This window comes from Entelurus aequoreus, linkage group LG02 (assembly GCF_033978785.1).
Source record: "Entelurus aequoreus isolate RoL-2023_Sb linkage group LG02, RoL_Eaeq_v1.1, whole genome shotgun sequence".
Taxonomy (NCBI): domain Eukaryota; kingdom Metazoa; phylum Chordata; class Actinopteri; order Syngnathiformes; family Syngnathidae; genus Entelurus; species Entelurus aequoreus.
In genome coordinates, this window is record NC_084732.1 from 85,832,729 (window position 1) to 85,845,515 (window position 12,787).

The following is a 12,787-nucleotide window of genomic DNA, read 5'->3' on the forward strand; positions in this document are numbered from 1 at the left end:
TATTTCTTCTAGATTTTCCAGAACAAAAAAAAGACTTTGAAATAAGATTTAAATTTGATTGTACAGATTTTCTAGATTTGCCAGAATAATGTTTTTGAATTTTAATCATAATAAGTTTGAAGAAATATTTCAGAAATATTCTTTATCGAAAAAACAGAAGCTAAAATGAAGAATTAAATTATAATACATTTATTATTCTTTACAATAAAAAAAAATAATACTTGAACATTGATTTAAATTGTCAAGAAAGAAGAGGAAGGAATTTAAAAGGTAAAAAGGTATATGTGTTTAAAAATCCTAAAATCATTTTTAAGGTTGTATTTTTTCTCTAAAATTGTCTTTCTAAAAGCAAAGTAAAAAAATAAATGAATTTATTTAAACAAGTGAAGACCAAGTCTTTAAAATATTTTCTTGGATTTTCAAATTCTATTTGAGTTTTGTCTCTCTTAGAATTAAAAATGTCGAGCAAAGCGAGACCAGCTTGCTAGTAAATAAATACAATTTAAAAAATAGAGGCAGCTCACTGGTAAGTGCTGCTATTTGAGCTATTTTTAGAACAGGCCAGCGGGCTACTCATCTGGTCCTTACGGGCTACCTGGTGCCCGCGGGCACCGCGTTGGTGACCCTGCACTAGGGCCAATTTAGTTAATACCAATAAAAGTTTTTTCAGTGTCAATTTACGAATTGATGTACTGTACATCACGTCGGGTAATAATGTCAAAATCAAAATCAGTACATTTGTTGACATTGCATGATGTAATGTTTTAAGATCGGTTACTGGCATATTGTCGACTTAAATCTGGCACAATTAAATAATAATACATTTTTTTAAACTTGGGTAGCCGCTGCATTGTGCAAACATGTACTTGTGTCACATTTAAAAATGCTGACATTTTAGTTATGGAAGTACCATAGAGCAGTCAGATTATTTCTAACTCCTCTTGTCAAGCTTTCCCGCAGAGGACTGTCCTTCAGCAGAGTACCAGGCTAATGAAACGAGCTAGCGACCGGAGCAAACCATTGGCTCTCCCGACTGCCCAAGCTGGCAGGCTGTGGCGTCAGGGAAAGACCGGACTAGCGGACCTTAAATGTGGAAATACCGAAAGATCAAAAGCTAAAAGACAGGAAATTCGACAAATGTGGTATATTCCACAACTGGATTGTCCAACTCGACGAAAACCTAACTAACGGGCAACGCTGTCGGGGAGTAAAAGAGTTGAGCTAGGATGTGGTGACGCGACTCCTCCGAATCGACCGCAAGCTAATGTTAGCTAATGCGCTAACGTTACTTGACAGACTCATCGTTTTGGTCAAGCTTCAAAGTCTTACTTTTAACTTGTGTCTTTTTTTATTTGTTTTCACTTTGGAAAATGTCTGGCAGATGGACTTAAGGCATTTTGACATTTTGTCCACTTTTATACAAAGTGCAGTTCGAGCTAAGTCAACTCGGTGTCGTTAGCAAATTAGCAAGCGTTAGCCACCTAGCTGCTGGCTAGTAGCTAACGCCGGCTAACTGTTGACTCCAAACCGATTTAAAGCAAAAGACTTTTGCTTTAAATTAGCCAAAGGCTAGCAGTCTTATCGCTGTTTCCACGTCGCCGTATCATAGCTAACTACTTATTTTAAGCAATTTAGCCTTTAGAAATATATGTATTCTAAAAGTAGCTGATTTTCTATGAAGTAAAGAAAACACTTTGAAGTCCAGATATGCAACCATCGAATCACAAGTTCACTTGCCTAATGCTAGCTAGCTATCGCTGAGTTAGCCGGCCGAAGCTGGAATCGGTTTACTTTAAGGCCTTGTCTGCAGTTGAATATACATCAAAAGCCTTAATATATTACACTGTCTTAGGGAACTGTAGAGTTGAATGTCTCCGTATATGTGATAATCTGTCGGTGCTCTTATTGGAGAACCTGGACTTCGTTGACCAGCCTGTGGAGAGATAGAAGATTTGTCAAGGTATTTGGAATTACTTCATTATTTACATATACTCCTGTACATAATTGCCACTAAAACAGTAGTTGGCTTCAATAATGTGCCACTAACAATGTATGATAAGTGTGGTTGGCTTGTTACTACATGGGTAAAAAATCCAACATCTATGTCGCTAAATGATGCAGATTTTAAAATATAAATTGTTGCTTTTTGCATTTTAGTCTGCTCGGTGTATAAAAGTTAAGCACTGGTGTTATATTGTTTCCAGTAAATCAAGTTTAGTTTGCTTGTCTGCCTGTTGTGTTTTGATACATGTTAATTGTAGTAAAAATCTGTTTTGTTATGTTTATTTACTTGTCATCCAAAATTACCAGAATATATAGTTAAAGGGGATCTACACTATTTTTTTAAAATGTTGCCTACCATTCACGATACTTAAGTAATACAAGCACACACATGTTTTTTATGCTCTCTAACTATTATAAACTCAAGAAAAATACAGCTTACAATGGAGCCTATGGGAGTCGCTCCTTTCTGCCTATAATGCGCTTCAAATACATCCAAACACTTCCATCAACGTTTTATATACATGCTGTAGGTATATATGTATAGCTTGAGCTACTCAGAAATGTAGTAACCTAAGCTACTAGTTACCCTTAATTAAATGTAGTTAAACTCCATGGGAAGCTGTCCCCAGAGAATTGGAGCAAGCTACATGGCAAAAGTAGCTTGCTACAGATATATATGTATATATATATATATATATATATATATATATATATAATTTCCCCGCGACCCAGAGAAGGACAAGCAACAGAAGATGGATGGATAACTTAAAGGGTCTGTTTGCAACATTTACACAGATGTTTTGAGGGTGTTAACTCTCCAATGTAATATCCCGCCCTCTTACGCCTTCTCGTACATAATGACGTTATTACGTATGTGCGTAAGACATGCACACGCATTAGCTTAAGGTGTTGTTCGCTAATAATAGCAATTTGATAGCTAATGTTAGCTGTCATTTAATGTATATTCTATCATAACAGCATGACTGAAAAATTGTTAGTTGCTTCTCTTGGACTGTTTTTGTATGTGTGTACACGCTCACTGCGCATACGTGTTGACAAGACTAGGTGAGTGACCGCCGTAAACACCAATCATTTTATTCGGGCCGGTAAACATTTTATACATGAACTTTGTAATTGTGAAAAATATAGACAATTGTCATACACTTGTTCCATTAAACCACTCATGGTGTAAGCTAGCAGGTGGTGTTCTTATATTTCTTATATGTATATTGTATTTTTTGCCTTAGAAAATGTTACTGCAAGGAAGTTGCAAACAGCACCTTTAATGTACAACTTTCCACCAAACAAGAGAAAAAATGCTCAGTTTATTGTTTATTATAATAAACAAAAACAAGAAACATACCCTCTGTCTGTCTTTTTAACATTTTAACATTTCTTTTAAGTAGAGTACCATGTTCAAAATGAGCGGGAAAACGCAGGAAACAAATAAAAGGCAGTGAAACAATAATAATGATAAAAAAAACATCTTAAAATATATTCAAATGAATACTTTTCAACACAGGATAAATTACTGTTTCAACAGAAACTGCATTGGCAAGATGACAACAACCTGGCCAAAGGAAAAGTGCAAAACATTTCTCTCACAAAAGATAAATTACAAACTACATCTTTACATAAACAAAAATCAATAAAACTAAACATAAAGTAAACATATTTTCCTGACTGTGGGACAGAGTCTTAACAAAATGAAATTCCTCCCCAACTCCTACATTTCAAATTATTATTAAAGGTAATAATGTGAATGTAACTGAGAGTGTACATATTCAGAATCAGAAATAATCAGAATCAGAAATACTTTATTAATCCCCGAGGGGAAATTACAATTTTCAGCACGATCCCATTCAAGATCAGACAAACATTACAGGGAGACAGAAAAGGATCGCTGACAGGTCTGCCAACTTCCGGCGGCCCTTACAAAAAAGGTGAGATACAGGTAAAAAATCGGTCTAAACCTGGGCCCCTGGAGAGGGGGTCCAGACTAAAGGCCAAGGGAAAAAACAACTTATAGCCATAGCACACATCCCTCTTACATGTGGGAAACATCAAAGAACTCAAAGGACATTCAGTGTCCAGTCCGCATGGATGGCAAGGATGCGTCTAAGGAGACTGAGGTGTCCGATACCTGCTCATTCAGCCAAGACACTGTGAAGCCTGTCCATCCCGGCGCTCAGTGCTTCATCTGCATCTTCTCCAGTCTCTCCAAACGGACTCTGGTGTGGCAGAGACCCAGCAGCTGGTCTCCATGGCCAAAAGGCTCCCGGGAGGCAGATCCAGAAGTCCACAAAAAAGCACAGCAGAAGTCACAAAAGTGCCACCCCTTGTCACACAGTCCCAAAGTGTCCCGAACCAAAAGGCAAAACTATATATACCTGTGTGTGTGTATATATATATATATATAATATATATATATATATATATATATATATATAATAACACATGAAAACAAGAGGGAAACACAAAAAGATGACACAAGAGCACAGAGCTCCTGACAACTACAGCGGCGCCGTCTTGAAAAAAAATATTGAACTAAATGGCCCCAATAAGAGTCAATTACTATTAAAAATATGCCATTTAACTGGGGACACTCTTCAACTCTCTCTGGGGGTCCCCACAACCCACCATATGTATTTATTTTATTTTTCCTTTTCTTTGGCCCACCCCTATAATGGTATTCTCTGCCTACTGTAAATAAAAACATCTATCTAGATCTTGACATAAAAAACAATGAATTGTGTGTTGTTTGGGAACAGTTGATAAGTTAATGTGCAGTAAAACTTTTCATGAACTCATCTCACCTTTAACGTGGGTTCTTAAATTAGTATTCGATGTCGAGAGCATTTTTGATTTGGGCTTACAAATAAACACAACTAAAATTAATGTTTTGGGCCTTGCTTTATCCAAAGGGAGATGCATTGTGAGTTTCCTGAATGTTGTCTTCATCATTGAAAGAAACATCATTTTCAATTGTCCGCTTGAACACGGTTCGTGTGTTGTGATTTTCCTTCCTGGTTCAATGACCTGCCCCATCTTGCCTATGAATTGGCCTGTCCGTAATGTTTTGCCCGAACCTCAACCAATATTTTCTCCATATTTTTTATCACTCCCCCCCCCCCCCCCCCCCCAGATTAGCGGTACATTTCTCGCTTTGTAGTAGCTTGTAGCTTTGATGTAAGCTACCTCGCTACATGGGTCTAAAAATAGCTAAGCTACAGGAATCGGTACTCGTTCAAAAAGTAAATAGATAGTTAGTACTTTATTGATTTCTTCAGGAGAGTTCCCTCAGGAAAATAGCCAAGCTACTGGGGAATGCAGTTAAGCTTCATAGCTTGGCTACTGCCCACCACTGGTAATGTAGTAACCGGCACATTTATAAGATTTAATGTTTACAGTATTTTACTAATTTTAAAGGAGCTGTTTGCAACTTGCTCACAATTAAATTTTTCAAAGCAAATAATGTTACAAGAACACCATTTATGTTATCAATAGTGGTTTAGCAAAACATATGTGTTAAAACTGTCTATTTTTCACAATTACTAAGTTTGTGTAAAAAAAAAATTTTTTACCGGCCAAGTAAAATGATTTGTGTTTACGGCAGTCACCCTGTTTGGTCAGCATTTTTGCGCATAGAGCGTGTGCACACATACAAAAAAAGTCTAAGAGAAGTTGCTGTTATGATAGAGTATACATTTTAACCCTAGCTATCAAAATCGCTATCATTAGCTTACAACACCCAAAGCTAATGCGCATGCATGTGTTACGTACGTACTTTTTCCGGAAGAGAAGCCAAAAGAGGTCGGGATATACCGCTTAAAATACACTGGAAAGTTAGCGCCCTCCTGGTATCTGTGTAAATGTTGTAACCAGCCCCTTTAACATACGGCGGTGTGTTAATTTCACAAATGTAACGCTCACTTTTTTCTTCAACTACAACACTGACTACAACTCATTGCAGACATACTGAGAACCAACAAATATAATCAAACATCACTTACTGTACAATGTCTGCTCTCACTGGGATACCCCAACTGTTAGGTTGTTGATATCTTACCGTTTAGCTGAAGAATTAATTTATAATCTTTGCCAAGACAAAAAAAAGGGGGCGGGTAGGAGAAGCGTCTTCGGGGCTTTTTTGCCATTTTGGGGTTTAAGTTGGATGTCCAACTCCAGTTTATGTCCACATCATTTTACTATCAAGGTGAGAGGCATTATTTATCATTGAGAATTAACTTTCACAAGCTCAAAGGCAAGGAAGCAACTCACCAGCTTAAGATGTCAATACAACAGCATAAGGAAGTTACCTCTCTCCAATCAATGCGTTGCTAAATATTAGCGCTTATAATAACACTATCACAAATACTTGGTTAATATTCAGGTCACAAAATGTAAATGGAGTATTGTTGGTGCTTTTATGTGTCTATTCAGACCATAAAACCCAATAGGGTTTATGGTCTGAATAGACACAATGATATAATGGCTCCTGTTGGCTCCATTGTAAGTGGACTTTTATTTACAAAATTTACAAGTTAAAATGCATTAACATCTGTCACAAAATACATTTGTTCTTGTCTCTCATAAGGATTGTGAAATTTAGGCAATATTTCTTAAAGAAAGGTGCAGTTCCCCTTTCAGGGTCTGTTCAAACAACTAACTAAAGCATTCTGTTAATATGTCTGGCAATATAGAACTGACAGTTTTCCTGTTGCCACCTACTTGTTCCTGGTTTAAGTTATCCTAGCAGTTATGCAAAATCCAATTCACATGATTACAGACTTTTGTTGAGCATTCCGTTTGAAGGACCAAGTTGTAGATACAGAGTCCTAGCAACTCTTTTGAATGTCCTTCCTCTGTTGATGGGCTACTTTTTTGAATAAATCTACTAATGTAGCAGGGTTTTACATCGTGTAACTGAGAGATACATTATTTTTTGTACATAACTAAAGCAGACCTGTTTTAGCTGGGCAATGTTTTTTTCTGTAGCATTCACCAGTGAGTAGTTTCAGCTGATATGGCTGTGTTTTGTCAATAGGCTGTTGCAATACTTATTGTTTTGTTGACCTTAGGCTGTGTTGATTAGATCACCTAGCAAATGCATTTTTAACCTTTTAAACTTCTACTGTCACATCTGTCCAGTGATTTTAGAACATGAACAATTGTCAGGATTAATTGTCTAGTTAGCCTTATAATAAAATAATTTGTCTCTAGTTAAAATGCTCACTGATGCAAAATATACTTTGCTTTTATGCTTCTACTTGCATTATTGATTTTCTGCCATACTTTTTCTTAGGAGTGGGAATCTTTTTATAAATTATCTGATCCTCTTTCCTATTAACTTTTTCTGTGGCTGCAGAAAAAAACTAGAGGCGAGAGTCAACTTAATTGTCATTGTGCCAAGTACAGGTTCACAGCATAATATTTGTGGGATGGCAGGAAACGGCTGTAGGAGTATATTGTATTGCCTCATCACATGTGCACTGCAATATGTGTCTATGATTTTACAATGAGGCTTTCTAGTAACCAGCCTGTTATATTCCCCTTGCATTTTAAAAAGCATTTGCTTACACTGGGCATTTCACATATTTAGTATGTTGCCATTAACATTTGAAAGGGAAATAATAAAGCTTATTTTATTGTTTTGCATTTATATTAAAATGTTTGTTCATCCAATCAATGATTCTAGATGATGTGTGAAGTGATGCCCACGATCAGTGAGACAGAAGGGCCGAGTGGGGGAGGTGGCGCTGGCCGTCAAGCCTCCGGCTCCCCACTACAGTCAGACTCTGAAGGTCATTTTGAGTCTCTGATGGTGTCCATGTTGGAGGAGAGGGATCGTCTTCTGGAGACTCTGAGAGAAACTCAAGAAACTCTGGGCTTGGCTCAGGGTAAACTGCATGAAGTCAGTCATGAAAGGGACTCTCTTCAGAGACAACTCAACTCTGCTTTACCTCAAGTAAGTGAAAGTGTAACTGTGTATGTTTACACACAAACACAGTGATGATAATTCAACTTACGAGTAGGCTACTTTAAAAGGGGACTGCACTTTATATGGAATTTTTCCTATCGTTCACAATCATTATAAAGGACATGACGATGGATGTATTTTTTTGCGTTCTAACTATTAGATAAATGCGATCAAAAGTTCGCTTACAATGGAGCCTATTGGAGCCGCTCTATTCTGCCTATAAGCCCTTAAAAACATCCAAACACTTCTATTAAGGTTTTAATATACACGTGCAGTGACGTGCGGTGAGGTTCATGGCTGGTGAGGCACTGACTTCATCACAGTCAGATTTACAAACATGTGAACCCTAAAGAGTATCTTATTCACCATTTGATTGGCAGCAGTTAACGGGTTATGTTTAAAAGCTCATACCAGCATTCTTCCCTGCTTGGCACTCAACATCAAAGGTTGGAATTGGGGGTTAAATCACCAAAAAGGATTCCCGGGCGCGGCGCCGCTGCTGCCCACTGCTCCCCACTGCTCCCCTCACCTCCCAGGGGGTGAGCAAGGGGATGGGTCAAAGGCAGAGGACAAATTTCACCACACCTAGTGTGTGTGACAATCATTGGTACTTTAACTTAACTTTAACTTTACACATACAAACTGTAGCACACAAAAAAGCACATTTAATAAAAAAAACATTATTGTCTTACCTTTACTTATAAATGAAGTCCATGCGCCGCTCCTTTTGAACAAAAGCATCGATAACTTGTTTATAGAAGTCTTCCTTATCTTTCTTCAGTTTTAAAAGTCTCTCTGTCTCGATGGAGATCTTCCTTTAATTATTACCTCCTGCTTCGATTGAAAGTCCCGTTTAGAAAATTGTTTTATTTTAGATATGTAATCCTCAATGTTAAAAGTTCAGACGAGAGGAAAAAAATAAACGACCGCTGCTAACTGTTGCTGCTTGTTGTCACTTCTTCTGCAGCCGAGTAGTCGCAAGAATGATCTCTGGGATCACTACCGCCCTCTACCACCAGGAGGCGGGATTACTGCGAGCCTCACCCAGTGCGTCTTTGCAGCCGTTTTATGATTGCTCAGCACAAGAAATACGTTACACACATACAGTTGTTGACAAAATACACTGTACATTATATACCTCAGCTAACTAAACTATGGAAATGTATAATATAATTCATATAGCAATACGGTCTCAATGCACAGCAGGCCAGCAGTTAGCCGAGTCATTGCGCAATCCATGGTGAGGCTCAACTGGCTGGTGACTCACCGCAAGTCTCTTCTCAGTATTTGAACGGAAAATGTGAAAATTCAGCGATTTTGAATAAAAATAATCAAAAACTGGTGAAGTTAAATGGAAAATAACTTTATAGTATAATCACTGGATACATACAACAATTTAATTAATTTTTTTTCTTTTTACATTTTTTTTCTTTCCATGATGGCACGTGAGGCCCCGCCTCACCTGTCTCCCCTGACTGCACGTCACTGTACACAAGTAATGTCTTAAAGGGCACATTTATAGGTTGATTGGCAACACTAAATTGGCCCTAGTGTGTGAATGTTGACTATCTGTGTTGGCCCTGCGATGAGGTGGCGACTTGTCCAGGGTGTACCCCGCCTTCCGCCCCGCGACCCCGAAAGGGACATGCAGTAGAAAATGGATGGATAAATCACGACATTCGCATTTTTTTCTTCATCACTGATTATTACTCACTGCAGACTTTATGAGAGTCAACAAACATAACAAAACCTAATTTACTGTAGTCAATATTGTCTGTTGTCATTAAGATGCCAACTGCTATGATTGTCATATAGTCCCATTTAGATAAGGAATGACTCATAATCATCGCAAGGAAACGGGGGGAGGTGAGGGAGGTGACCAAGCATCTTTTCGTGTCGTTCTCGCCATTCCTGAGTCTAAATTGGATGTCAAAGTGTACCGACTCGTCAGAATACACCCTCAATCTTCTTCTGTCCAGTTGAGAGAGATAATTTATGATAGGGCTGGACGATTATGTCAAAAATAATATCCATGATTATTTTGATTGATATTGTAATCACAATTAATTACACAATATTCATTACTTTGAAAACAAGAGTATTAGATAGGCTACAGCACCTCTGCGAACCCGAACGGGACAAGCGGTAGAAAATGGATGGATGGAGTATTTATTATACTAGGAAATTTCAACTTTAATTGTAATTAAAAAAAACCTGGATATAATTTAGTAACAAATAAACCACAAGTTAAGTAATATTTATAATCATAGCAATAATAGTTAAAGCTGCGAGCAGTGTTGAAAGGGCCCTCGTCCCCTTGCACCGCGGGCTTGGCGCAAGTCTGCAGGCACGCATGACGCATGTGGTCACATCCTTCCCGATGCCCGATGAAAACTTTCATCATACACAACAAATATAATCAATGTCAGACGTTGTGGAGCTGAGTTAATCAAGTTTTGTGTTGTTGGGCAAGTCTTAAATGCTCCACCCACATGGCGCCATTGGATGTGATATCAACATGTAGCCATGATCAAACATCAACATTTTTAAGTAAGTAAAGAAAGATAGCTGATCACCTGAAGTAAAGTATTGACAGTTTGATGGCCGATGGGGTGGAACAGTTTTCATCGCTAGGCTCTGCCCACTACGAATAGTGCACTTCACTACCAGTTAGGATCAAGGTCTGAGTTTGTGGAGCTGAGTTTTTAACATTTCGTGTAAGGTGGCCAAAAGCCATCAGCGCAATGTTTGGTGCCATGCCACGCCCACATCTTTTGGTATAGGCGCCGTAGGCAAAATGTGTTTTGCAACTTGTCATCCTCTCTTTGTTTGGTATCTGTCATTTTAACGACGACTCATTTGGCCCAAGTCCCAAGGAGGAGTTTGTTCAAGTACGACCCCTTTTTTTCATCGAAAACAGGCCAAAAGATAAAGTTGCTTAGTTCGGTGCCATGCCACACCCACATCTTATGGCATAAAACAAATTAGTTCGCAATTTATCATCAAGTCCATCAGTTTAAGTATCTGTCTTTGATGACCTAAAGTGCAGAAATGACCATTGGTGGTGGCGTGGGGCAGATTCTGCCGCCAGGACCAGCCCACTATGAATAGATATGTAAAGGTACTTACTCATCGGGGACTTCAGGGTGTCGGCATCATCATTTCTACCAGTTAGGATCAAGATCTGAGTTTGTGAAGCTGAGTTTTTAACATTTTGTCTAAAATAGCCAGAAGCCATTGCAGCAAAGTTTGGCGCCAGGCTACGGCCACATTTTATGGCGTAGGCAAAATCTGTTCGCAATTTATCATCATAGCTATGTGTATTGTCTTTAATTCTAACCGCGACTTATTTGATCAAAGTCCTTAGAAGGAGTTTGTTAAAATATGACCCCTTTGTGTTGCCGAAAAATGGCGGACGGAAATCATGATGGCCGACTTCCTGTTTGTTTTCAGACATGGGTTCTTGAGACTTTTACGTGCGTCCTGTCATGAAGGACGTCTTCAGCAATTTTTGTGATTATACTTTATTCTAGGACGAGCTGCTAAATTTTTCCAACTTAAAAGGAGGTGCTATTGGGCCGAATTTTGCAGTTCAGTTTCAAGACCTCTAAAATATCCGATTAGACCCCTACCGGTCTCATCTGTGTAAAATTTGGGGAGTTTTCATGTATGCTGAGGGCCTCAGAAATGCGCCCAAAGTAAGAGAACAATAATAACAATTAAAGCTGCGAGCAGCGTTAAACGGGCCCTCGCCCCCTGTGAACCGTAGTGTTCACACGAGTCGGCCGGCACGCACGATGCTTGCGTGCCACCCGACGCCCCGACCCGCCAACAATACTTTCAGGAAGATCTGATTATGTTTTCATGCAAGGACTATTCACTGCTGGACTCTGGAATGAGGTTCCGCAGCCTCTGTAGCAGAACCTCCATGTTCTGTAACAGTTTCTTCTCTCAGGCCATAAGACTCTTGAACGCATCATAATAATCCCCTCAATTCCCCACAAAAACAGATTAACTCGCTGGACAATAAAGACAATATAACATACATTCGTAAACGTAAATGCATATGCAAAAGTGCAATATATTTATCTGTACAGTAAATCTATTTACAAACCCAGTTTCCATATAAGTTGGGAAATTGTGTTGCATGTAAATATAAACATAATACAATGATTTTCAAATCCTTTTTAACCCATATTCAATTGAATGCCCTACAAAGACAAGATATTTGATGTTCAAACTCATAAACTTTATTTTCTTTGCAAATAATGATTAACTTAGAATTTCATGGCTGCAACATGTGCCAAAGTAGTTGGGAAAGGGCATGTTCACCACTGTGTTACATGGCCTTTCCTTTTAACAACACTCAGTAAACGTTTGGGAACTGAGGAGACACATTTTTTAAAGGCCTACTGAAAGCCACTACTACCGACCACGCAGTCTGATAGTTTATATATCAATGATGAAATCTTAACATTGCAACACATGCCAATACGGCCGGGTTAACTTATAAAGTGACATTTTAAAGTTCCCGGGAAATATCCGGCTGAAACATCGCGGTATGATGACGTATGCGCGTGACGAAGTCCGAGTAACGGAAGTTATGGTACCCCGTAGAATCCTATACAAAAAGCTCTGTTTTCATTTCATAATTCCACAGTATTCTGGACATCTTTTGCAATTTTTTTAATGAACAATGAAGGCTGCAAAGAAGACAGTTGTAGGTGGGATCAGTGTATTAGCAGCGGACTACAGCAACACAACCAGGAGGACTTTGTTGGAGCGCTAGCCGCGCTAGCCGCG

At 38.6% G+C, this 12,787-nt stretch overlaps 1 protein-coding gene across 8 annotated transcripts in view; it reads left to right on the forward strand.

Annotated features, from left to right (window-relative positions):
* The first annotated feature begins 980 nt into the window (after positions 1 to 980).
* The window catches only part of LOC133640136 (liprin-alpha-1-like), a 93,869-nt gene continuing 82,062 nt past the window's right edge, over positions 981 to 12,787 (forward strand). For 4 of the 8 annotated variants that reach the window (XM_062033700.1, XM_062033701.1, XM_062033705.1 and 1 more), the window contains exons 1-2: positions 982 to 1,960; positions 7,703 to 7,972. In XM_062033700.1, coding sequence (XP_061889684.1) covers positions 7,703 to 7,972 — 270 coding nt within the window. In that variant the 5' untranslated portion in view covers positions 982 to 1,960. Of the gene's footprint in view, positions 1,961 to 7,702; positions 7,973 to 12,787 lie in introns of all 8 variants that reach the window. The other 4 variants (XM_062033699.1, XM_062033702.1, XM_062033704.1 and 1 more) reach the window with 2 other exon arrangements.